At 47.8% G+C, this 26241-nt stretch overlaps 1 protein-coding gene across 3 annotated transcripts in view; it reads right to left on the minus strand.

Annotated features, from left to right (window-relative positions):
* Window positions 1-26241, minus strand: part of TPCN1 (two pore segment channel 1) — a 39823-nt gene that overhangs the window by 8588 nt on the left and 4994 nt on the right. For 2 of the 3 annotated variants that reach the window (XM_041420240.1, XM_041420241.1), the window contains exons 3-17: window positions 13192-13316; window positions 10597-10773; window positions 9629-9742; window positions 9270-9400; window positions 7964-8052; window positions 7347-7381; window positions 6744-6802; window positions 5524-5623; window positions 4455-4571; window positions 3483-3607; window positions 2249-2297; window positions 1987-2050; window positions 1081-1125; window positions 202-258; window positions 58-111 (exon numbers count right to left, since the gene is read on the minus strand). In XM_041420240.1, coding sequence (XP_041276174.1) covers window positions 58-111; window positions 202-258; window positions 1081-1125; window positions 1987-2050; window positions 2249-2297; window positions 3483-3607; window positions 4455-4571; window positions 5524-5623; window positions 6744-6802; window positions 7347-7381; window positions 7964-8052; window positions 9270-9400; window positions 9629-9742; window positions 10597-10773; window positions 13192-13316 — 1341 coding nt within the window. Of the gene's footprint in view, window positions 1-57; window positions 112-201; window positions 259-1080; window positions 1126-1986; window positions 2051-2248; window positions 2298-3482; window positions 3608-4454; window positions 4572-5523; window positions 5624-6743; window positions 6803-7346; window positions 7382-7963; window positions 8053-9269; window positions 9401-9628; window positions 9743-10596; window positions 10774-13191; window positions 13317-15923; window positions 16506-16643; window positions 16709-26241 lie in introns of all 3 variants that reach the window. The other variant, XM_041420242.1, reaches the window with a different exon arrangement.

Here is a 26241-nt window from a genome sequence, read left to right on the forward strand (position 1 = left end):
ATTCCCTTCCCAGCTCCTCAGGAAATGACACAGCTCTGTTGGGAGGCATCAGCTTACTTGTGAGGAAGACTATGTAGCTCCACGGGACATTCCTGGAGAAGAAATTCCCTCCTGCAAGACACAAGAACAGCTTTCTCAAGTCCTCCCCTTCTTCCAATCCCCCAGCACCACAGTCAAGCAACAAGCTGTGATGTTTCCTACCTTGCAGCATGAAGGTTTCAACAAGAATCCAAATTCCATTCACAGCCACCACAGTGTCTGGAAAAGAAAGGAAAAGCCCGTAGCAAAACCACTCCTGGATATCCATTTCTCAGGCCAACACAAAGAATACAACACAGACAAGTGGCAGGGTCATTGGTTCCAAGTCAATGAACAAACTGAACTCATAAATTGTGAGTCTTCCCCCATGTCTTTCTCCAGACCTTTAAGAGATGCAGTGCCTTTATGCCTTTATGTTCAAAAAGAGACAAAACTATAAGAAAAAAGAACAAAAAACCCAACACCATAACTGCTGAGTAGAAATAATCACTTAGAAGCCAGCAGGCAGCACCAGGAGGAAGCACTCTTTCTCCTCTAGAGAACAGAAGCACAGATTCCCTGTCTCAGGCAGCTCAGTTGCCAAGCAATCCCTCCAGCAGTGAGGATGCTCACAGCTCCTCGGGAGCAAACAGAATGTGGCTCACTGGGAAGCCACTTCCTCATCCAGCATCCTCCAGCTGCAAGATAAACCCCTCAAGGTTTGGGAGAGCTGATCACCAACCCACCTAAATGCAACAAGCCCCACAGAGGTGCTGTGCAGAGAGCCAGGGAGCCTCTCCAGAATGAGAGCTGCGAGCCCAGGCTGGTGGTACAATGAAGCAGTTCCCCCCCTCCCCACCAAAACTCCAAAATTTGTCCATGAACCACGGCTCAGACCACACCAAGTTTGGGAAGGACGTTGAGAGAAGTTTGAGTGTGTCCAGAGGAGGCAATGTGGGTGGAGAGGAGCTGGGAACACAAACCCTGAGAGGAACCACTGAGGGAGCTCCAGCACACCAGAGCCACAGGAGCAAGGGAGCCAAGCAGATTATTCCTACTCACACATGGCGTACTGGAACACACGGGACTTCACCAGGATGTTGATGCCTGTGTGAAGGAAGGGATGATAAAACAAATGTTTACACCATCCTCCACACCACAGATCCCTCTGTCTTCTCCCTAGAGACATTTTCCATACCAATCCTCAGCACAGAAGCTAAATAGATCAGCAGATGATTAACTTCCACTTTTTGGGAACAAGTTTAAATATCCTTTAGAATTTTAGCAGCAATAAAGTCCTTATCCTTAGACCCCAAGCTGCCCTGTTTGGTCTCTGTGTGCTAATTCTGGGGTGGATAGAGGTAAATGCTCTGTGTTTGGAACAACAAGGAGGGTTGGGAACATCAGCAGAGCTCTGAGGCTCCTGTGGTAGCTGTGTTTGGATCAGAGGGTGTCAGCTCTTCCCCAGGAACACACACCACCTCAGAAGAGCTGCAGGTTCTTAATTCTGAACGGCGACATCCAGCCAGGGAACTTGGGACACAGGAGGTAAATTGGCAAGTCATGATCTGATGGGGGTTTCAGGCCTCTCTTTTCCCTTCCCAAACTGCTGTCTTTGACCTGAATGGGACCAGGCAGCCTAAGAGCTTTTGTGACAACCCAAATCCCACTCCACAGTCACTGCAGGAATATTTACAGGACAGAAATCCTCCCTGGAGGATCCTGGAGACTCTCAATCCAAGTCTCTGGCCTCAGAGGCTCTGGGTACCCATGGAGCTGGTTAGAAGGCCTTCCCTCAGCTGTTTGCCAGGGACACAAGAGAAAGTCCCTTCAGAGTGTCCTGTCTTTGTAAGGAATGCTCTTGCTGCCAGCTGAACCAATGAAAAGAGTGTGTTACCTTTGAAAATAAGGAACGCAGTCCTTCTTGCTGCCAGCTGAACCCATGCTGCCATGAAAAGAGTGTGTTACCTTTGAAAATAAGGAACGCAGTCCGAGGCAGGTCATCAAACCAGTGCTCGCGGTTCCGTTTGGCCTGGAAGCAGAACAGCCACGGGCAGCAGCAGCCAGAGCCACATCCATGCAAAAAAAAGGGCAGGGATGGAGTTCCACCCTACCCCCATCACCTCCTTCCCTTAGATTGCCGTTGTTTCTCACCCAGCTCCTCTCTAACCACTCCTTTTCTCTCCCTCCCACACACGGCTTCCTTCCTCTGCACCCAACAAACTCTTACCTTCCATTTTAAGCCAACAACTTCATAGAAATTGTAAAAATCCTTTAGACTGCAAAACAGAAAGAAACATCTGATCAGAGCCTTGAGGGTGAGCAGATCCTTAATTGTCCCTGTCAGACACCAGCAGTGGAGAGTCCCTGGAAGTGATTAACTCCTTATCAGAACTGCAGCCACAGCTGACAGGACTCAGCAGTGACCTCTTCCCAGCCTGGCCAAAGGTTCCTGATTGACAATAGCCAGAATCTCCTTTCTGTAATGCTTCAGCCCTTAAGGGAAGCTCTGACTCTGCTGAACTCCAGAGCTGTACCACTGAGAGGAAAGACCTGAGGCTTAGATGCCAGCTCCAAGGGATGGAGATTGCACTGCTCTTCATGAAGAAGTCTTGGACTGGCTTAATTACTCGTACAGTCCTTTTCTAACATCTTTGCACATTTTCTTTTCAAGGTAAAAATGAAGTTTGAAAAAGGACATGAAAGCAAAGAAACTCATAGAACATGAGTGCCTGTCTGGGTGCCCAGGGTCAGGCCTGTAACAGCTTTTATGTGTCTGGAAGTGAGGATGCTGAACTTCTCAGACTCTTACTGGTGACATCGGTGCCTAAATTTCACAACTCAGTCCTTCTCCCTGTGCCATTTTCAATACTTCTCTGTGGCACTTGACTTCAAGGAGAAACATCAGCACCAGTTTCACAGGAGACTCACTTGGAACCTGTCTGTGGCCAGAACAAAGGAAAAGGAAGAGAAGGTCTCCTGCTCTAATTCCCTCTAGTGCCTTGCTGGCTGGAGTTAGCTGCACCCACCCCCAACCAGAATGGCAATTCTCTGCCTCATAACACAGAGGATGGCAGCCCTGAAAGCACCAGCAGAACCAAATTTTAATTAACAAAACCCTGGGGGGGACAGCCAGCTGCTGGAAAAAAGCAAAAACTTGTAAAGCTGCGAGGCTGCGCTGCGTGAGGAAATGCTCCTGGCAGGCTCCAGAAGTCCCCAGCTCCTGCCTCTGCTCTGCCAGGGCAGAGGGAAGCAGCTCCTGCCTGTGAGTGCCAGCAGTGCTGTATCCACAAGAGGGCACGCAGCGACTCCAGCACCTCGGCTCTCAGGGTACCCACCCCTCCCAGCTCCCTGCTTCCCACAAAAACCCTTCCCATCCCAGAACACTCATTCCATAGAGCCAGCCATCCTCCCCAAAGCACAGCAAGCTCCCTGCCCTGGGTGCAGCAGCAGGAGCATCCTACCTGACTAAAGGGGTATTGCTCTGATTCAGTGCTTTGAAGGTGAGATATCTCTCCCTGGCACACATCCGGGGCTTGTAGAACCGCAGCAGCCCTTCAAAGTGCTTGAAGGAAATTCCAGACGGCCTCTGGAAACAAAGGAATGCTGTCAGAAGCAGCAGCATCAGGCAGGAATGCACAGAGGCTTTTAGTTCTCACTCTGGATTTGTTCTGAGCAGGATTTCATACGTTGTAACTGAGCCCCCTAAGCACCCTGAGCTAATACTTTCACACACCAAGCTCATCCCAGGGCACAGAGATCAGAAAGCCTTTCTGGCAATGGGTCCCTCCAGCAAATGCAAAACTGTTCCCTCATGCCCCATCACCTGAAAATTGTCCAACCAGACACCGCAAGCAGAGTTCAACCCCTCTTCTTGGGAAATTAGCAGGCAGCCTAACAGATCCCATCATGGCACTTTTTAAAGATCATCAGCTATGTGCACTAAACATGAACTAATCTATTACAAGTGGGTTAGTTATTTTTGGGTCTTATTTCTCTTGCTGCTCCAACAAGTTAAGCAAGAAATCAAGCTTCCTCCTCACAGTGTTTGTCCCTGTAAAAAGCTGTTTGTAGGTGAATTCCTCCTCTTTCTGCACTGCTCACTTGTGCAGGATCTAGAAAATGGATTGTATCTTCAATTGTATGACCCACCCCTCCTCCCAGTAGTGATGCCTGGTAAGCCAAACAAGTCCTTAAGTGACCCAGACTGATTCAGAGAGAAATCAATGATCACATGCAGTCCAGCACAGATCTCCCTCGTTTTACCAAGCCACAACCTCACGCAGGGCTGAAATTCAGAGCACTCTGCTTTTTCTCCACAAACAGAGGTGAACATGAATGAAAAAGCCACCAGCCCATGGTGAGCCTGATCACAATCAAGAGAGAGAGAAGCCCTATTTTTGGAGGTGCTGTTTCAGCAGCCAGCCCAGCTGTACCTGTTTGGTGACCAGCAGCCGGTACGCGTGCTGGATGGCCGTGCGCTTGTGCAGCAGCAGGGACTTGAACTTCCTCTTCTCAATGTCATTGAAAGTGTCAAACACGACAGCCAGAAGCTGAGAAGACAGGGGGAAAAAAAAAAAAAAGTGTTGTTCTCACCTTTATACTCTGGAGGGTTTCAGGGAAGCAAGGAGAGGCACTGCCTGCAGCAGGAATGCTGATGGAGGCAGGAGGGAGTCAGTGAGGTCCCACTGGCACAAGGGATCCCACAAAGGGATCCCCAGGCTCTGATCCACTTTTTGGAGGAGGTCCAGATGTTTCTGGCCTCTCAACACTTGCTAGAGGGTTTTAAGGGCTACACAAATGCCAGCAGAAATAATATCAAAAGATATAGTAAAATGCCCTGATCTGTTCCTGGAAAGCAGGGTTTGGGATCCCTGGATCCACCCTTCCTGGGAGCTTTGGCTAACACATAGCAAGCTGACCCTCCATCTGGGAAGGCAGTGAAATCCAACCACAAGCATCAAATCCCTCACCTTGGGCTGCAGAATTCCTCAGCTCCTTTGGCAAGACCTTTTCCAGCACTGACATCCTCCCCTGGGCAGCTGTGCTCTCACTCTGCAGTGATCAGCACTGCAGTCCTGCCATCCTGAGTAATTCCATCCCCTTCAAACTGATTTACAAAGTATTTCGGGCAAGTCCAGATAATAAAATGCCATTTTATGATAAATAATTAAGACAGAGAAGGATAATAAATTTCATGCAACTGAGTACGTCACTCCAAGCACGATATTAATGGGAGAGTAGTTGAAAGATGCTCATATAATTTGGTTTTCCGTGATTTAGTTCAATTCCTCGTGGTTAGACATTAAAAAAGTTCTATCTGTAGCCAAGCTGCCATTTCTAGAAGTGTTCTGCCAAAGGGTCTGAGATGATTGCAGAGCAGTTCTGGGAATGGGGAAGACTCTGCTGAGCAATGAGCTCCAAGAGCAGGCAGAGGGAAGGGAAGGGAAGGGAAGGGAAGGGAAGGGAAGGGAAGGGAAGGGAAGGGCTCCCCTGGGGACTCACCAAGTTCATGATGAAGTAGAGCTCGATGGAGAGGTACACGATGAAGAAGACACAGGACCAGGGGTTGCGGGCGTAGGATGGCATCATCACATCAGGGAAACTGCAGCCCAAAGGACACAGGGGTGAACACCAAAACCTCATGGTACACAGCCCACTGCACAGGCAGCAGCCACAGGGAGGAGGGGGGTGTGTATGAACTCTCATCTAAAGATCTGCACACTTGTACAAAACTCGTGGAAAAAAAAGAAATGTGACAAGCACATTCCTCACACAGCCCAAATGCAGCCATGATATTTTCTGAAAAATCCTTTTGCCAGGATTTTTCTCCTGAGGAGCTGAGGAGCCTCAGGAAAGAAATGTAAACAATAACTATCTGCTGCTGTGGAATGCAACAGGTGCATCTGTGATTGTTTCTAATTAATGGCCAATCACAGTCAGGTGGCTCAGACTCCCTGGGAGTCACGAGCTTTTGTTATCATTCATTCCTCTCCTGTCCTTGCTAGCCTTCTGATGGATCCTTTCTCTCTATTCTTTTAGTATAGTTTTTAGTATAACATTTTAATATAATATAATATCATAATATAATAAATCAGCCTTCTGAAACATGGAGTCAAGATTCTCCTCTCTTCTCTCGTCCTGGCACCCTCGAACACAACCATACCCGAACACCAAATGGGATTTGTGGGGTGGTTAAGGGCTATGCTTTGACACTTAACAACAGCAGTACAGCCTCAGTGCAGGTGTTACAACCTCAGATTTCTTCCATCCTTTGCTAATTTCCTAATCCCCAGGGCTCTCCCTGACAGCAGATCAATATTTACTCACTGCTGTTATCCCAATTTCCCAGCAGACAGGTGAACTGCAGCACAGGAATAGGAAGTTACTTCTCAGCTGTGAGCTGTTGGCTGACAAAGGAGCACAAACACACGTTTTCCCTCCTTGGACCAAGGCCTAACAAAGCTGTTTCCCCCTTAACTGCCCTCTCAGTGATGAAGACATCTGAGTCCTTAGAGATAACTCTGCAGCTGATGCCACAGTGTCCTCAAGTAAAATGAAATACCAGCTCTTCCCATGCAGGCTGACCCTGGACATCTCTCTCTCTCAGGCAGAGGAAAGGGGTCACACATTTGGAGACAGAGCATTTCTGCAGATAAACTCTTGGCTCTGCCAGACTCCTTTGGGACAAAGGGAAAGACTGAGATAGAAGAGCATGAACTTACTTTGAAGTGGTCAAAAGCACAAAGAGATTCACCAGGCTGTTCTCTAAGGTACTGAAGTACTGAAAGAAAAAATTCCCATGACAAAATGCAAGCAGGAACTCACAGGGACATTCTGTTCTAAGAAACAACCAGTCCCCCACCTCTTTGGACAGAGGCACTCCCACAATTCCCTGATGCCTTCCCTAGGGAAAAGTACTTCAGCACTTTTAAAGTTCCCTGGGAAATGGTGTGTGAAGGGTTAAGCCAAAAGCACATTTTTATTAACACTTTCTCCCAGGCAGCCACACAGCCTGGGCAGCAGAAGGAACCAGTGGCTGCTGGACTCTGACCACAGCAGTGGAAGTGGCTGAGCTTTGCCCCAGACACCCCCTCCCCTGGGGACAGTGGCTCTTTTGGCTGAATGAAGGCACCAAGAACAAGGAACAACTCTGAGAATGCTCCCTTTGGGACATCCTCTCTTGGAGGAAGTTCCTTCCACAGTCTTCCTCCCCACAGAGGGTAAAGCAGGGTGACACTGCCAGGAGCAGTTTGGTCCCACACAGAATAAACCATAAATGCACTGTAATGTTGAATTCTTAATGCAAAAAAAATCAAGATACTCACTGGATCGGAGTGGTTAGGAGAAAACAAGTAAAAACCTGAAGAGGCAACAGAGAAAATAGAGGACGAGAGAAAGGAGAAAGAACAAAAAAAAACCAAGTCAGGTCAATGTCGAGCAGTGGAGCAGTTCCCAAAGGGAAGGTGCCACTAACAGCAAATCCTCTCTGACACCCTGAGGATGGGAGCATCTGGCAAACTTTCTCCACAGAGATTTGCCAGTAGATGTCATTGGCATTTCACTGCTCCTTTTGCAAAATAAACTTTCTGGGGATGGTTTGGGCTGTAGCAGGTGCACTCCAGACACATGCATTTGTGGGGATGCAGATTAAAGTGTCAGCATGGAAGAAGAGCTGGTGGAAGCAGAGCTTGAAAACACACACCACTGACTGTGCTCTGGAAGAGGTTAAAAGGACTTTTGTCTCAAAATTAAATACCCAACCTTCAGATTTTTTGGATGTTTTAACTCTGCCTTCCAGATGACTGCAGATGAAATGGGATAAGTGGAAGATCCTGGCAACACTTTGGGCCTGATCAGCTTTATATTGATCCAGGCTGCTCATGTTGCTTTTGGACAATCACTGGTTAAGAGCATCACTTCTCCACCCATAAATACAACTCACCCAGAATAGCAAAAATCACCATGAAGAAAAGCAGGAGGAGAAGGATGTCAATAAATGGTGGGAGGGACTGGAAGATCTGTCGCAGATTTCTGAAAAATAAGAAAACATTAATAAACTAAAATTTGCACATTTACTCCTCCACGTTGTCAGGGGAAATAAAAAAACCCACCACCACCACCCCACACTTGAGGGCTTTCTTCCCACTCCCTCCAAGGATTAAAAGTAGAAAGCTTGCTAAATCAGGATCACTTCCAAGCTACCCATCTGTCCTGTGCAGTCAGCTCTCAGGTACTGCAAACAACACTCATGTCACACTCTCAGCTCTCCTCCTGCAGACTGAAGACCAGCCCTGATTCACTGGGCAGTTTCCAGGCCAGCCCAGGAGCAGAGCCAGGGCAGCCACACCCTGTGCTGGTCTCTCTGAGGTGCTTTACACACCCAAGCCCTGTGCACCATGAGCACATCCACATTTAGCTCACAGTGGAACCATCTCCAACACAAATGTCAGTGAAAGACACTGACTTTCCTGGGATGCTTGCAAGATTTTGTTGGAATGAGTGAAATATGAGCCTCTCTGAGTCCCTCAGAGAGAGAAAGGAATGCAGGGATTAAACTGGAACCTTTAGAGAAAATGAAATATATTAAGCCACACAGAAATGGAGTAAAAGTGTAAGTTTTAGTTTTAAGTAAGTAGAAATATGTCTTAAGTGCCTTAAGAGACTGTGTTAGCTAGTAAAAGCCCTAAAGCCTAGTTTAAAGTTCAGTAGTGTTACCTTTCACAAAATTAACCTAGCTCCAGACATAATGAAAACATAGCAGAACATTGCTTGCATTTCTGGACAGAACAGACAGAACTATTTGCATGAACAGACAGAACTCCATGTGTAGATTTCGGGTAAGAACTGACACTACTTTCACACACTAGAATCAAGCTCGGGTAGGTGCAGGAAGAATGTTTTAGAACCGTGTTTTTAGCTGATTGGATGATTTATGAATAAAATCTCCCTGTACTGGGGTGCAAAGGAGAAGAAGAAAAGAAGGGATAGTAGCTGCTAGCTGCTGCTCAGAACACCAGCACTCTATGGCAGGAAGCTTTTAGCACAGACTTCAACCCTCTGGACTCTTCGAGGCTGATGTATTCACACAATAAACAACTTTACAACAACCACAACAGCTCCAGTCTCTTTGAAGACCCAAGACCCACGCCCAACTCGACAGGATGCGAGTGCTTTCCCTCCAGCCCAGCCCCAGGAGTGAGGGCAGAGCCCCAGGAGTGAGGGCAGAGCCCCAGGCAGCCCAGCATCACCTTCTGACAGCCCCACAGTAGCGGCAGTCCACGAGGAAGATGCAGCGCAGGGCGCGGGTGATGCGCACGTGCGAGGTCTGGCGCACCAGCACTACGATGGCCTCGATGAACTGCACCAACAGCACACACGTCTGCAAGAAACGGGGGATCAGAGGCAAAGCTCTGCCTCACCACCTGTTTATCTACACATTTGAAGGATGGGAGTGTCCCTGAGAGTGGAGGGATCTGGCACGAATCATCTGGCAGCTGGGACATAGCGGCTACGTCACCCTGCTGCGGGGCAGGCCAGTATTTCATCTGGCTCTTTGGTTCTTGGAGGTGCTAAAGGAGAAACCCTGACAATCAAGCAGACAACTCACCTTGACCATAGTCCTTTTGTGCCTGATAAAGGTTTGGAAGCCCAGCCACCTCATCTTCATGGAGAGCTCGAAGACGACCACGATTAACGCAAACAGCTCCAGGGTAGCGTGGACCTGCCGCGGCACAGGGCTGGTGAGAACAGCAGCACAGCACAGGCCACACTCCTGCCCCTCCTTTTCCAAGGAGCTGCTGGGTTTGACAGCAGTCTGAGCATGGCCTTGTGGCATGCAGGAAAACCCCAAGCCACTCTTTTACAGCCAACATAGCGGTGTTTCTCAAAGTTTCTGTATCTACTGCTTTGTGTTTTTATTAAAGCCTGTGCAATTTGCCTCTAAGTAGTACCAGGCCAGAATTTCCTGAAGTCCATGTCCCTTCTGGGCTTGAGCAACATGGGAAAAATCTTATTGATACACTTGAAACAAAAGGCAAAGATATCAACAACTTGAGCAGAAGCACTTTGAAAAAAATATGGAGACTGTAATTTTTTTAGTGGAACACTGCAAGGAGAGCTTCCGGGCAGAGAGAGTTTATACAGAGAAGGGTTTTTCCTTGAATTAGACATTCTGGACAATCACAGGGAAAGTCCTGATCTGTGTTCTAGAACCAGTGGTGGTGCTGGAGTAATGGCACCAGCCCTGACAACAGCTTTGAAACCAGCCCATCAAAGCCCACAGACTGCTGAGTTATCTCATGAAAAAGGAAAATCCCACCCATTTCTGTTACTGAACGAAGAACTGCACAAACTGATGGCACAAAATGAGTACCACTTTCATTGTGGTCTGCCTGGATCCGATGGAAAAAGGAAGTTTTGCTGTCTGGCCCATCCGCTGTCAACCATTTACAGAACAAACCAGGTGGATTTTTTTTTCCTCTTAGTGCCTCCTCCTTCCTCTCTGTTTGGCCATCATTTTCCTCTTACCCAGGCTGCAGAGCAAGCAGCCTTTGCCATTTAGGGCCAGGTACTCACAAAGATGCCCAGGCGGAGCATGGGGACGGCGGGAGCCTCGCACAGGGACAGCAGCAGCAGCAGCAGGGCCGTGCTCAGCTCCATCAGGTAGAAAAGGTGGTTGTGTGCAAAGAGGTAGGCAGCGAGTGCTTTGGCATTTTTGGGGTGAGTGAAGAACTTGTCATTATTTTCTCCTTCCTAGGGCAGCAGGAATAAAGAAGGGAACAGCATTAGTGACTCTTGGTACTATAAAGAGTGAAGAATGCAGATTTTTATAGGGATGAAATACAATTCCCAACAGACTATTCCCATTTACAGCCTGTCGTTGATGTGTTTATTGAGGAATGGACTCTACACACACAAGGGACATCCCCTTCTGCTCATAACTACATTTCAGCAATGAAACTCTTTAATATCCACAAACTCCTGCTTCAGAAACCCCTGAGCCTTTTCACAATGAGGCAGAGAGCTGGGAGAGTTTGTAAAGGCAGGCAAAGAAACTTCAGCCAACATCCCAACACAAACACAGCACTTCATTTACTTGCAACTACTTCCACATGTTTACAGACTTATTTGATTAAACTTCTCCAGGACAGAACAGGAAAACACCCAGATAAGCTCCAGGGCACCTAGCTGACAGTTGTTCCTCCTTATCTTGGCCTTGCAAAATGTCTGGGAGAAAACACTGGAGCACACACAGTGTTTTCTGCTTCAGGAATGTAAGACAGACTCCACGAAAAATTAACAAGTCTCTATGCTGATTTGTCATTCCCTCTTAACTAGAAAGCTTAATTAACATTAAAAGGTCAGATACTCCATCTTAACATTTTGCCTACAACTGATTTTCAAACAGCTACATCGTGACTATTTTTACCCCTAGGATGAAACTTCTTTTGGGGAGATTTTAGAGGGTTTTCATCAGAACCACCCAACAGCTTCTTCTCTTTCTTGAGTCAACAGTTTGGGCAAGGGAGCTTTTGTCACTCACAGGAAACTTGCTGCCTCTTGGGAACTGTCATAAGAGATCACTTTTCCCCAGCAGGGCCACACAGATGCACAAGAAGTGGTGAGATTTTATTTAAATTAACATCTTCCCAGGCAGGCAATTACTGCAAGGACAGTCAAGCTATTACTATCAAAGCAGAATAGCTGTGATTGCAAAGGGATAACGAGCTCAAGGAACTCTCCTTTAGGAAGTGAAGCACTCTCCAGACTCGCTCAGGAGAGGGTTCCCAATGTTTCTCACTTACTCCAGCTCACAGAGGGTCTCAGTACAAACACTGCTGGGTCAGAGAGCCAGGCTGGAGCAGGACAGAGCCAGCCCTGCACAGAGCCCAGGCTGAGATCAGCAGGGTCGTTCCCATCCACCCTGGCAGGACACACTTGTGGAATGACAAACAGGCTAAATCCTGCCTCCTGGGAGCCAAGCAATTCCAAACGTGCCTGGACAGCAAAGCCCTCTTATCCAGACCCAACACTTGCCTGCAGCCACTGCTCACTAAACTCTTTAACTGATTCTACCTCATTTCAAGGACAGTGTCACCGTGGCCAATGGTCAAGGCAGCAGCAGCAATCATCCCCATCCGAAGGGCCAGGCTTGCTGTGCTCATCACCATCAGAGCTGCAGCAGCTCAATGACCCTTTGCAGAGCTGCTCCAATAATCAGGAGTTTAAACAAAAGCCTGGGATGGAGGCTGGAGCCACCCTGCTGAAGTCAGGGCTGCTCCAGCACACCACGGAGCTCAAGTGTTGTCAAGGTCCAGCCTACACTGTTTTAAAATATCTGAGAAGTGAGATTTCTCAGTCCTGTGGGGTCAGAGCACGGAGGAACAAATGGCTTCTGTCATTTTGCAGTGGCTTAAACAAAAAAAAAAAACCTCTACTGGGTCCAAAGCACCTCAGAGCTTTGGAAGGGAACGAAGAGAAGGAAGAACGGACAGTAATGGGAACCACAACCATTTCAGACTGGACAGCTCTGGGAGAAGCTCAGTTTTGGTGGCTAATTCCTCACACCAGATGTACAGCAACCTTAAAAAAGCAAACCCTTTGTTGCTGTAAGGATGGTGTTTCTGGTAACTGAAGCATGGGTGGGGTTTGATTCTTCGTTGTTTAAAATACTATGAATTTCACTCCTGGGCTGATCCTAATCCCAGCAACCTTTAATCCTGTATAAATCAAGAGCTCTGCTTTCTCTCATGTCTCACATGATCTGCAGGACTTGACTGACACTAACTGGGCCACCCCATGGCCCAGGCAGATTTGGGATCTGCACTTCCCGACCAGGAGAGCAGTGACCATTCCCCCTGGAGCGAGTGCAGACATGAAATGACAATCTGTGACCAGCTACAGAAACCTCCACGCCAAGGTGGCAGAACTGTGCATGTGCTGAACCCCCAGCCAGCACAGTCCTTGGGAAAGGATGGGTTTTTGTTGTTAGTTGCCCCAAATGACTTCCAAAGCCTATCTGGAGATGCCTCCAGCAATGCCCCACTCCCGAAGCAGAATCCCTGGCAAGGCACCCAGTTTTCAGCCTCAGAACAGAAGCTGTTTGTTTAACATGGCCAAGAACCAGCGTAGCTCCTGCAGAGCATTCTCCCCCCGTGCAGCAGGGCTCACCTGGAGGTAGATGGCTGCCTCTTGGTAGTTCATCTCCCAGTTGTGGCGGGCAGAGCTCTGCTGGGCGCAGCACTCCCTGGCCGCGGGGCTGGAGGCATCACTGACCACGTCATAGCTGCCTCCATCTGCAGCACAGAAACAGGGATCAGCCATCAGGGGTGCAGCAGGAGGCTCTGGGATCACAGACAGCCAGAGCAGCTGGGAAAGTGGCAGCTGCACACTGACAAATTGACTCTTGGCAGGTAGGAGCTTTAAAGAGACGCTCAAACCCAGCACTTGCACAGGGGAACGCTCCTGGAAGATCATCAGAAGAGACAGCTTCCTACTCAGTGCAGCAAGCAGCTCTCCTGGCTCAGAGCTGTGTGCTGTCATGCCTGAAGCTTGCTATCAACATCACAAACCACAGGCAGGCAGGTAACAGCCAGCAGCCTCCCAGGATGGCCAGCCCGGGGAAGAGAAGAGCGTTTGCTGACGGAGCAGGAAGCTTTTGCACATGTCCTTGGAGCAGAGGCCATGGAAGGATGGACACAGCCCCTGCCAGGGGGCACCAGTGTGAGGAGAGAAGCTGTCAGTACTTTGAGTAGAAAGCCCCATTTCTCCCAGCACTTCAGAGTCACTGAATAACACATCAACACTCTGAGGTGCTGATAAGTACCGACACCCCTCTGATGCAAACAAAGTGCAAGATGAATTTTCTGTTCACACTCCACACATTAATTCTGAAATTTCTGTGTGCCTGTCCTTCTCACCAGCAAAAAACTACAGAACAATGCCATACTGAAGTGTGAACCAGATTTTGTAAATAAAGATTTTGTTTAAAAAACCCAAAACAATTCAATTGCAAAAAAACAACTCCCACACAGAGCTACACATACACAGTGCCCTTCCCACAGGAGAGTTATACAGGGCATGTATGTAAACTCCAAAATAATTGCCATTTTTGCATTCTGCAGCCTCAGTGCTATTAAGACAGATGAAAACTAAGCAAGAAAACAATTATTGTAAAAAAAAGGAATGTCCCTTGGTTTCTTCTTCTGGGACTGGGGGTTTTATTTTACCTTTGACAAAGAATACTGAGCAGAGAACCCCCAGCAGTGAGACCTGCTTAGGGCCTGTGGTGGAGCTAGCCACACTCTCAGTTCTCCCGAGTTTCAAACATTTCCCACATCACATGGCTGTTCCTGCTCTCAGAAGAGACTTCCCTCCTCCAGTGCCTCATGTTCCCGAAGTGGGTACATGTAAAATTGAGCTTGCCAGCACAGCAGTGCTGATTTCCCCCTTTTTTTATGAGCACAGGAGCTGTGGCGTGGCAGCTTGTTCTCCCCGTGTTCAAAGCTGTTATCTGCGAGTGGGCAAAAAGCACCACGAGGTTCTCTTCCCTTCTCATGACAGCCTGCTGAAGATTTGCTGTGACAAAATAATCCTGGATGAATTACTGATTCAGTCTCTCCAGAACACCCTCTGGAGTGGAGAGGGAGCCCATGCCAAAAACTCTGCACCCGCCAAGAGAAATGGCACCATGTGCTCCTGGCAGAGGCAGGGAGTGGGAAGGAATCAGAGCCCCTTCACCAGTGCACAGCCACAGCTGCCTCTCCCACCCCCAAATCAAATGAAGATAACATTTCTCTGGGGTTTGTGACGACCTTCCAGATTGCACACTCAGGTTGCTGAGCATTCTGCAGCACGAAGCCTGTTTCTCTTCCTTGCTTCCCCCACACCCTTAAAATACCACTCAAAATCTGGACAAATGTTTGAATGAGGCCGGTTCCTCCCCCACACCCCTTGATTTAGCACAGCTCCTGAAAAAAAAAACCTGAATGATGGAGTTTTTATTTATCCACGGAGCTGGAATGGCAGCCTTCTGGTTTGTCTGCTTTTTAACTAAGAGATGACAGCCATATGCAAAAATCAGAAGCGTTATATTGCAAGCTCTAAAAAGTTCTTAAATGCTATTATTTAGAAAGCTTTTACTGGGGATGTGTCTCAAAAAGACAGACTCCCCCAAACTGCAGCCTGAGAGCAAAACCTTTTCACATTTGGTGCTTAACAGTTAGAGGAGGAGCATATCTTAATCAGAACCTGGACTTTACATTACCGAATATACAAAATGTACGAGGACCAAAACACACTGTGACCAAAACAGCAATGGTTTGTAGCATTAACCTAAACACCAACACACTGGACCTTGCCCAAAGATGCCAAAATCACCTTTAACCCTGAAGCAGCTCTTTTGCAAAAATTAGCCTCTCTGGAAAGGATCAACACCAGGAAAAGACACACCCCAGCAAAACCCATGACAGGACCCTGCTCTGTGCTTCCCACAGGAGAGCTGTCCCAGCTCTGAGACCAAGGTTGCAAATACAAAACAGCACTCAGAGATGCAAATCAGAACCAAAAAACAGCTCTAGAAATCAAGATGCTTTCCTGCTGTCTAAACCAGGCACAGACAACAGAAAATGCACTCAAGTGTTCCGATGGGGAGCTGCATTTTGTGGATCAGCTCCTTCCCCATCAGGTACCAGAAGGTTGATCTAGCATCCCTGAGGCAACAGCATCATCTGGGTCATAAATAATAATAAAAATAATAATAAATTTGAAGAGCAGCCCTCTGACTGTGTGCTTGGCAGCCCTCCAGCGAGCTAATTTCCTCAGCTGCTCCCATGATAACAATGACACAGACTAATGCAAGCTCGGCTCCGCTCGTGCTGCACAACATCCCCGACGGCGTTTACCATCAGTATGGAGCTCAATGAGATAGGAGGATCTCTCCACAGGGCTCCCGGGATCCTCGAGGTAGATGGCAGGCAGCTCTCTCCACTGCATGGCAGCCGCTGGCGCTCGCAGCTCCTGCCTCCCTTCCCAAAGCTGCTCCTCGCTCTCGCAGCTTCCTGGGGGAAAGCTCCGCACAAAAGACTCCGCTCTGCTGCCTGCAGAAGTGAGCGGCTTCTCCCCTCCCCTCTGAGGAAGGTGGCTCAGACCTCAGTGAGATCCCTTCCCTGGGTGTTTCCCGGGGTGAGATTTTGGAAGGTTTAGCTGCAGGACGAGGAGCTGCCAGGCACAAGCGTGCTGGCGAAGCGGGGATTCGTGTGCTGCGCTCTCGTGTTTTGGCATTTAGCACAACTTGCTCACGATGAGCTAACGGGAGAGGAGTCAAAGTGCTGAGCAGGCACAGCAAGGAATCTCCAGCACGAAAAAGAAAACAGATATTTGGTGAAGTTTGCAGCGCAAGGGGCACGCCAAAGGAAGAGAACTGAGCCGGTCACAGATGGCAAAGCTTCCTTCCTTACACTTGTGTAACTTATCCCAGTCGTTCCCTGAAAACAGAGAGGCAGGGAGGGAGGGAAAAACGAAAAGGGGGGGGGGGGGGGGGGAGGAAAAAAAAAAAAAAGGGGGGGGGGGGGGAAAGGAAAAAAAAAAAAAAAAAGGAAAAGCAAAACCAGCTGGCTGCTTACACAAGGCATCCGGAACGAGACTGCCGGGACTCCAGCATTTCCATTCAGTGCAGCCGAGCATGCTCCTGTGTAAATAGTTTCCATATGTCATCATTACAATAAAAAACAAAAAAACAAGGAAGAAAGAGAAGGAGCATAAACTTTCCAGAGCCCAAACCTCTCCCTCTGCAAAACAAATTCCCTGCTTAGGGGAAGGAAAAACTCTCCATGGGCCGAGAGCAAACAAACTGCTCTCATTCGGAGGAGCTCATGCAGCCATGGGGGATCTCCAGGGCAGAGCTGAGAGGAGAATAAGGGACAGAAAACATCCACAGGAGGCTGGGATAAATCACCCTTCCCAGCCAGCTATTACACATCAAACTGAACTCGCTCTGGAATTCCACGGGTTTTGATGTCTGCACTTCTTTAAAGAAATAGTATTAAAAAAAAAAAATCCAACAAACTAGTAACCTCCTACAAATTCAAAGAGCTATAAACCAACCCTACAGGGCAGCTCTTCCATTTGCCTTGGAGCTCCCCCAGCCTGGCTCTCATTAGCCAGTTTGCCAGATGTTCTGCCTGCCAGACAGCACACACTTTTTATGGCCTTGCACTGAAACAAACTGAGATTCCCTCACTGGCTCACTGCCTGCCTCCAAAGCCTTTACTGGACTTACCAGGGCTTTCTCCTAAATGGTTGAGGATGGTTTGGATGGTAAGTTTCCATCCTGCCCAGATATTGTTATTTTAGCAAGTACACCCATGACGACAGAACACTGCAGAACATGTGAAGGCAGAAGTGACTTAAATGAGCAAAAAATATTCTTATTCTGTCATTCATGCTGTTCATGCATCACGTGTGGAGTCAACGTAAGATGCAATATGCAAGTTGCTTCAGTGAGTTCCATGTGTGAGTAATGTTTCTCTAGACAGGCAAAAAAAGAAATGCCAAGGACACACAACTTTGGAGACAGGACACATCTTCATTCATGTGGCCTTGCAAGGTCCCTGATCCACCAAAAGAGAGAAGAGGAAGGAAGGCACCAACTCCTGCATGGGGGAAAGGTCAAACTGTCCAGGCACATGGTCTGGGCAGTGCCAGTCACCAGTGTGTTCAAGGCTGGATGGAGCCTGGAGCAACCTGTTCTGCAAAAATGTGTCTGTTCCTTCCAATCCAAAGCATTCCATGATTTTACCATTCTACCATTCAGCTGGAGTTATTTTTTTCCAGGCTTTGCATTCCTCAGTGACATAATCCCCTCTATTTCTCACACCCTCCATCTTCACTGGATCTGTAATTCCCAAACTCAGTCACAGAGCCCAGCCAGGTATCCCACAGCACTGAACATGAGCCGATGGAAGAAGGCAGATGCCAGCAGGACCAAAGGTTCTCTTGGTGCTCCTGGATCTCCTGAGCTCACACCCAAGACCTGTCCCAGGGCAGGAGCCCTGTGCTGGCTGAGGTTTCTGCCTCTCTCAGCCACATTGCTCCCTGTGGCTGTGGTGAGGATGGACAAGGAGGAGAAGGACAGCAGTCCAGAAGCACTCCTCTCTCATGGAAAGCTCTCATCAGCTGAACACTCACTACAGAAGGTGTAAATCCATAAAAAAACATGAAATAAGGTAGATGCCTACCCTTCCCCAACACAATCTGTGCAGGCATCTTCAGTTCCAAAGTCAGATTTTAGTCAAGTATTGCAGTTGTCCCAGCACCAATGATGGCATTTTCCCTCCCAAGGGCTCACAGGCCATGCAGCTTCACCTTCAGAGGATTAATCTTCCCTTCCTCCTCCAAGGAGGCTGATAAGAAACTGCTCCTTCCAAGCACTGAGGCATGAACACACATGTGCTACTTGTCTCTTCAAGGCCAGGCTCACCTACCCCGGAGAAAAAAAGCTGGGAGCTACCTGGAAAGCACAGCTGGTCTGGCACTTGGCCACACATCTCAGAGGTGAGACAGACAGACAGACAGGGAAATCTCTGCCTTTGCTGCCTGATTGCCAGTTCAGTGCCGTGCCAACGGGAGCACTGCAGGACTGGTCCCTGCTGCCCAAAACATCCCAGTGCCTGTCCTGGTTCAGGGGACATTGTGGGAAGCAAGAGAACAGCCATGGGGAAGTCTAAACAATTTGCTGTCAGTTTGTTGCCTAGGAAAAAAGGGCATCTCCAACAGAGAGCAGTGCCAAGCCCTTCTGCTACAGGAGAAATAATCTACTTTGGAATATTTCGAGCCAGGGTAACTGAGTCATGCTCTTCCTTGGAGACAACAGCACAGCAGAAACATATGCAGAGGCCTCAGGCTCTTTGTCTTACTGTATTCTCACAGCACTCACTCGCTGTGAAGCTCAACAAATAAAGTCACTTCAGCTTCCTATTTTACGCAGGAAAGTTTTTTTAAAAAATACGGACGCTGCCACTTCCTGCGAGTGGTAAAAGGCGACTCGAGCCGCCCGTCCTCGCCTTGACTCCAGGATGCAGCAACACGAGCTCACATCCTGCCTCCAGCACCACAGGGAGCTGAGTCCTCGTGAAGGAGGAGCAGATGTCCCTCAGCATGGTAAGTCACATTTTCTGTATCACTGCCTCTTCTCGTGGTGCTCCTTCCCCGGCAGACAGCTGATGGGCAGCGCTGTTTCATCAGGGGAGCACTGCATCCTCGCTAACATCTGCACTGCACACATGGAAAACACCCCGGGCACAAATGAGCACCGTGCCAGAAGAGCTAAGGCATGGTAGGAAATGGTTTAGCCCCAGCAGAAACCCTAGCTCCATCCAGGGAGCTCTGAGTGAGGCAGAGCCAGTTAACCCTTTGCTCTGCAGCTCGGGAGAAGGGCCGTGATCATTCACTTGGATGTTCACTTCCTGCACCACCCTCCTGGGGACTGACATTTGTAAGGAAGAATTTTAAAAAAATAAAATAATTAAAGACTTCCAGGAAAATAAGGATGAGGATAATTTTCCCCATTTACAGCAGCCAAGCTCTGCTGGTTGGAGATCCTCATCTGTGCAGTTCACTGCCTCGTCTCCCCAGGACACCTGCTCTCCTCCGATCTCATCCCTGAGTCACTCCAGCTTTTTTTTCCCCCTTGAAATATTATGTGGGAAGTTTTGGCCAGGAACTGTTTGATCCTGGGACAACTTTCACTCGTGAATACATAGCAGCAAGAGGCAGAGGGGCAGATGCCTCCTTTTTGGGATGTTTGGAATCCATAATTAGGTTAGCAGGACTTCAGCAGCTGAAGATGAACTGACAGATGCAAACCACCCCCTGTCTAAACCCTGTTCCACAAAGCTGCCTCCTGACAGATGTGGGATTAAATCCTCCTGCATCTGAGAGTCCATGAAATATCACAGGGAGAGCTGGAACCAGGCACTCCTTCAAAATAAAACTGTGGAACACAGGAGTTCCTGCCTTAACAGAGCTGCCAAGTCCAATCCAAAGCATTTTTACTCAGTAAAAGTCCCACAAAATGAAAGGTTGCATTAGGAAGCTATAGTTAAGAACCTCACTTGTGTCAAGCCAAATTGCTGCTGGTATCATATCCTTTATTTCTTATCTCAACAAATGAACCACAACACCACCAAAAAGGAGAAGCCAAAGCCACAACAGAAGGATCACCTACAACTCCCATTATCCATCCTTTCAGCAGCCAATGTGCTCCATAATCTCATCAGTCTGATTGTATCACGGCAACAAAGGCTTCACACACACTGAGATAAAATGATACCATAACTGGAATTAAATATCTGAGTCATTGAGGGGCTCTGTGGAACAACTAATGAATGGAAAAAACAATTGGAAGCAGTTAAGGTTTTGCTGAACCGAACCAAAAAGGAAAAACAGAAGAGACAGCTCTGCCTAAGGCAGAGAGAGAGGCCAGATGTGAAATACACACACACACATTTCTAATTCATAATTTTTGAGGAAGTAAAGGAAAGAGACAATATCAGAGTCCCTCAGCTCTAGCATTTCTTTAACATATCCTGTTACATGAAGGAATTTCCTCTTTTTGTTCCAAAAAGGGAAACCAGTGTCTCCAGCTTTTAACACATTAAAGATCTGCTTTGGCTTCGGTAACAACACAATGTCAGCAGTTTAAGAGCATGTTCCTCATTTCAATTCTCCAAAGCAGAGCCTCTGGATTTCCCTGATGCAGTTTGGAAAGATGTTTGATTAAGCTGCAATCTGGCCTTTTAAATGAGAGCAGTGTGCTGCCAGTTCTGACTGCCAGCTCCAGCCGCCAGCAGCTCTCCAGGGAAGTCACAAAGTCAGCACTGGGAAGCAGAGGGAGCTTTGGGAGAAACCAGGATAAATTTGGGTAACAAACCTCCAGCATGGCCAAAGCAGCACTAGAATGAAGAAGGCAGCAATAAGGTATGGGCCTTACTGACCTTTTTCCCCTGAAGAAAGAGGGATAGCAGGAAAACAACATAAATTTAAAAGTTAAATAACAAACTCTCAACATCTTCCCATGACAGGCTGAGACCAATTAGAGTTATTTGCTGTGGTGCAGCAATGCTAAGGAGGTAATTGTGTTTTGTAGTGTTAGAACACGACTCCACCACGCTGACTCCTTTGAAATACAACACTGCCACATCTCCTCTGCCTTGTCCTTCACACGGGGAAGAGAAGCTGCCAACTTCAGAGGAAGACACGTGTCAAGGAGCAGGGAAAACCTCAGCCCCAAGAGCTGGGGAGCTGTTCTCCATTAGGAAAAAAGGCTTCTGCACATTTGGTGGAAACCACTGCTGGCAGCAACTGCAGGTTGCATTTAATGGCTGGAGAGGAAGGAAGGAGTTAAACCACTGATGTGACATCTGCTCAACAGCTGATTTTCCCTCAACTGGTCCTTCTTGCTTCAAGTCCTGCAGCCCTCACACAGAACCACCTCTTCAGCAAATGGACAACTTTGACTTCAAAAGTCTTCCACACACACAAAATGTCATTTGAACGCAGATTTTAGAAGAGCTACTGCTGGTTTCCCATTGTTTGCCTGGAAATCTTGGCTGGCAGGCCTGCAATCTCCTGCCTGGTGCAAAACACCTTCTGGGGCTGGAAGAAAGTCACTCTCACGGCAATGTACAGACTGCCTCTGCTTCAGAAATCAAAAGTCATCTGCTGATTTTTAAATGCCAGCCTTTAGAATCAGCTGTTTAATCTCTATTTACTGTGGGGATGGAAGAATAGGTCATGCAATGACTGTGTCATCTGGCTTTTCAGCAAATATAGAATATTTTCAGTATTTCTTGAGCTTCCCTGTAGCACTGCTGGAGTGTTAAACCCTGTACTTCTGACAGGCTGGAATCACTTAATATGATTTTTTATTTCTCAAGTCCTTTGGAGCACCTTGAACTCTGCTGACCACATTTCTCTTCAGGATTTTCCTTCGCTCCCAGGTGCTATTCCTTCATTTGATATATATATTTATCTAAATATCTGTATATCTTTTGTGTTAGCCAGCCCAGGCATGTTGGTACTGTGATTTTTTGCTGCCTCTCCAACAGCTTTAAAGCTTCCATGAACATTTCTGTTTTCTAGGCATTTGTGCTGGCTCAAAGTATAGAAAATTTAGATTGTTTAAATCTTCTCCTTCACAACCACTAGAGATAAGGTCCTGCCACGAGCCTTGTATTTGAAAAGAAAGGGCTTTGACTTGGTCACTTCACACCCCATGACCCAAATGTCAACATTTTCCTCAATGCTCCCACTCCCAGGATTGATTCCTTAGTCTTAATTCTACAGGCATTTCTTCATTTGGTTAATGAAGACCAGGAACATATTTGTGCATTCCAGTGAAATCCACTTTCCTTTTGTGCCATAAACTTTCCCAGATCTGTGGGGGATAGTGAAAAAGCTCTCTCTGCAAAACGGTGATAGCTGGAATAAACCACAGGCATTCCCAAGTGGCAATACAGAAACTCACATATTAGGTGAGAAATACAAGTGCAGCTGAGATGGCCAGCCCCGCAGAACCAGGGGGTTTAGCACAGCTGTGCAGACAGACAGATCCTAAATTTTCTTCCCCCACACACAAGCAGGAGAAGAAAAGCCTTTTGTTCCAAACAGACATCACCAGATCGAGGTTGTAAAAGCAGCACGGGATGCTCCAGACCCCCTGAGTGTGATTCAAACCGCAGCAGTGTCCTCTTGCCATGCCCAGCATCTGTCCCCAAGCCCAAGGTGCTGCTGTGGACCAACCCAGCTCCCCTCTGGTGCCTCCCTGTCCCCAGGTGAGGCACAGGTGCCCGAGCATCCTGCAGAGCCACTCACAGATGGCCCAAACCCTAACGCTGCTCCTGCAGCTCCCAGAAAGCAAGCAGCCATGTGAAAAGCAGCCTTCTTCTCCACATGCAAAAAGCAATTATGTTAAAGACACAGAGAGAGCCCTGCGAGGTCCAGATCAAAAGCCAGAGACACGGGAGGCAGGAGAAAAGCCCGATCAAATTCACCGCACTCTTCCCCAGCTTAAGGATCAGAAATGGAGCGTTCTGCCTCATAAATTCTACTTCCAGCAAATTCAAGCCTAAATCCCCTGAAGGCAATAAGGAAAAGGCAATCAACAACAACTCTAACCACTTCACAGATGCTCCTGTTTAGTTTATACAGCACTTCTTACAGCACTGAAATGGGTAAAATGGGATTTCAACGCAGGGGGGCTGACGGCAGCAGGCAGGATTCCTCAGTGAAGATACCAAGGGCAAAGGAAGTTCTGAGAAGCATCATATTGGTTATGATGAGTGAACTCAGCGTGCTCAGCCTTTGCTCATTTTAATCTGCCAGTACGCAGGCTTGGCTCAACTGAACATCCTGCATCTACAGTGCCTTAAAAATCCACAGGAACCACAAAATGAGGGGGGAAACGAACAAAGTGATGCGTTCCCTGGGAAGCCATGAAAAAACTAATCACTGTTTGTTTCCAACTGTTGTTCCGCTTCCCGAGCCAAATGTTTCCAAGTCAGCTGTGGTGGCTGAGGAGTGACCGGTTCGAGCTGGAAAGCTGTCAATTGAAAATTGCAGCTCCAACACTTTCAAACTCCTCAACATCTTTTATAATTCCAGGACCACCTGTTCAAAAAAGCAGAGCCCCCTGATGACACGACACATGCCCTTATCCCACATTTTCCAATGAAAGCAATCAGCTCAGGGAGGAAACACCCTGGTCTTCTGCTCTCAGTGGGAGTTGTGCTGGAGAAAAGACACACAAAGGGCAGGGACTCCCTCCCTCAAAGCATCAAGGTCATCACTCCCATCTTCAGGGAGCGTGGAGCTTCCAGACTCCTTGCCCCACTCTGCAGGATCACCCCTGGATTTACAGTGTGAGTTGATCTCCATCCCCAGTGCTGCAGGAGATGACAAAGGAGAAAGAACCATTTGACTCCAGGATAATGGAACACTAACCCAAGTCTTCTCTACCTTGTAGATGCAGTTACCAGCTCAGATTTGAACAGCATGGGGCATTCAAGACAAAAATCACTGGGTTTTTTTCTATTTTTTTTTTCCGCTGCGTGAAAGAGTCAACAGCGCAGAGATTCTGTTTGACAGAGCATCCCACTGTGAGAGACACAACGTGTGCATTGTGCAAACCACTCTCCTGCAGAGCTCAGAAAACAAGGAAGGCTTGGAAAAAAATACCCACAATGACTGCAGCCCTCCATCCCTCCTGGTGCTTTACTGTGCTTGGGGTTCTTCCTCTACAGGCACCACGTTCACAGAGCCACAGTGAGAATGTCTCCACACAAATGCTGCTGAGTTCTGGACAACACAGGGCTCTTTCTCATCAAAGAAAGGCACCAGCTCTATCCAAGTATTTAAGCACAGCCCTGCCTTAAAACCTGAATTCTCAGGACAAGTGAGATTCCAGAGGATGGTTCAGAGCAGAAACATTTTTCATTATTTCTAACATCATAGCGAAAGATCCCCAACATCTTCTAAAAAGCAGCATTTCCCTCCTTCCTCTGAGCTTACAGAGCTCATCACCCAGGGAAACGAATTGTACTGAAGGAGAAAACAATAATCTCCTTATGTTTTGGGTGTTCGTTTCCCTTTCCAAGATTTTCACCCCTCACTCATCTCAGAGGCAGTTTTTGCTTTGCTTTGCTTGCTTAAAACATTCATTTTAAATCATCTAGGCCAGGAAAGGATTAGAGGAGCCCTGGCAGAAGTTGCAGAATGCAAGGCTGTTAGGTCAGAGAAATGAGACTTTCAGAGGCATAACCAACAATCCACCACAAAACCACCACTCATGCTTTGGAAAAAAATCCTCTCTCTATAAATTTTAAGCAGGTGCATATTAAGAAAAATGAATCATGCACAGCAATGCAAAACAGCACCTCCTCATAACAAAGGAATTAAGCCTACCTGTCCACTCCTGCACCAGGTGTCACCAGCACTTTCCAGGTGAGATTGTGACCCACAGTGGCATTACCTGACTTACCCTAGGTGCAAGGAGGAGCTGCTTCCCAAAACGGGACCCCAGTCCTGTGCTCTGGCCATGTTTCACCTCTAAAGGCAGCAGCAGAGGCGCTGCTGCTGCTGGAACTAATTAAAGGCAAATTGGTAGAAGCAGGGGCCATGACGTGAGGAAATATCCTGCACAGCATCCAAGAAAGGCACCAGATAATCCAAAAGGCTGTTTAAGAGCCTGGCTGTCAGAAATCTTGGAATCTGCCAGGTCCAAAGCAAGCAGTTCCTTGTTCCCTCACCCCCTTCATTCATTCACCTTAATTAGCTGCAGCATTTCAGCCCCAGTGCCTCAGCCCAAACAGCACCTCTGAAACAACCCCTGCTTCCACACAAGGATCAAAACCTACAGATCCTGAAGGATTTATTAAATCTACCAGGTGGCTGACATTTGAGATGCCTCTTTTCCTCCACAGGTAGCAAAGCCAGGATTCCTCCACAGCAGTTCAAGTGCCTCCATGAGCAGCACAGGTCCCAAGTTTGTGTGGCTGCAGCATTTCCCAAAGGTCAGGTGTTTGTTCTCTGCTTCCTCAGCCCTCCAGGAATTGTTTTACACCTGGAAATCTCGCCCATGGCATGATGGTGGTATAGGATGAGTTCTGAGGCCCCTCCAACCCAAACCATTCCAGATTCTCTGATATGATGCCATGACCAGATGGGCTGAAGCCGTGGACTACATGGACAGGCTTAACCCTCTCACTGCCAACACAAACGTGTTCTGGAACCAGATCCAACACAGAAGAGATTTCTGTCACTTCAGGTTGCATTGGCTGCCAAACACATCAAAACCCAGGTAATTCACATGCCTCAAAAAGAACATTAACTGCCCCAAATCTCAAGTGTTTATCTGGGGCTTGGTAAAGGATTTTTTTTTTTTTTTAAGACAGGTTTGGTGTCTACAACATGCTTTAATGCTGTAATTAGACTTAGTGTTCAGAACCATCACCTGAGTGTCCAGCAGCCAGCTACAAAAGGAACAGTTCTGCTGAAAGCCCCTTCCCACATTCCATCAGGGAACTGTCCCAAGGCAAGGGCAGAGGGCCCCTTCCAGCACACCCCACACACTGTTCTACCAACAGGCCCTGGGTTGTCCTCACCTACATTCCTCACCCAGCACTCCTGGGGCAGCCCCTCCAACCTCACCAGCAGAGAAATCTC

The sequence above is a fragment of the Onychostruthus taczanowskii genome, unplaced genomic scaffold (assembly GCF_017590055.1).
Source record: "Onychostruthus taczanowskii isolate IOZ18803 unplaced genomic scaffold, ASM1759005v1 scaffold64, whole genome shotgun sequence".
Taxonomy (NCBI): Eukaryota; Metazoa; Chordata; class Aves; order Passeriformes; family Passeridae; genus Onychostruthus; species Onychostruthus taczanowskii.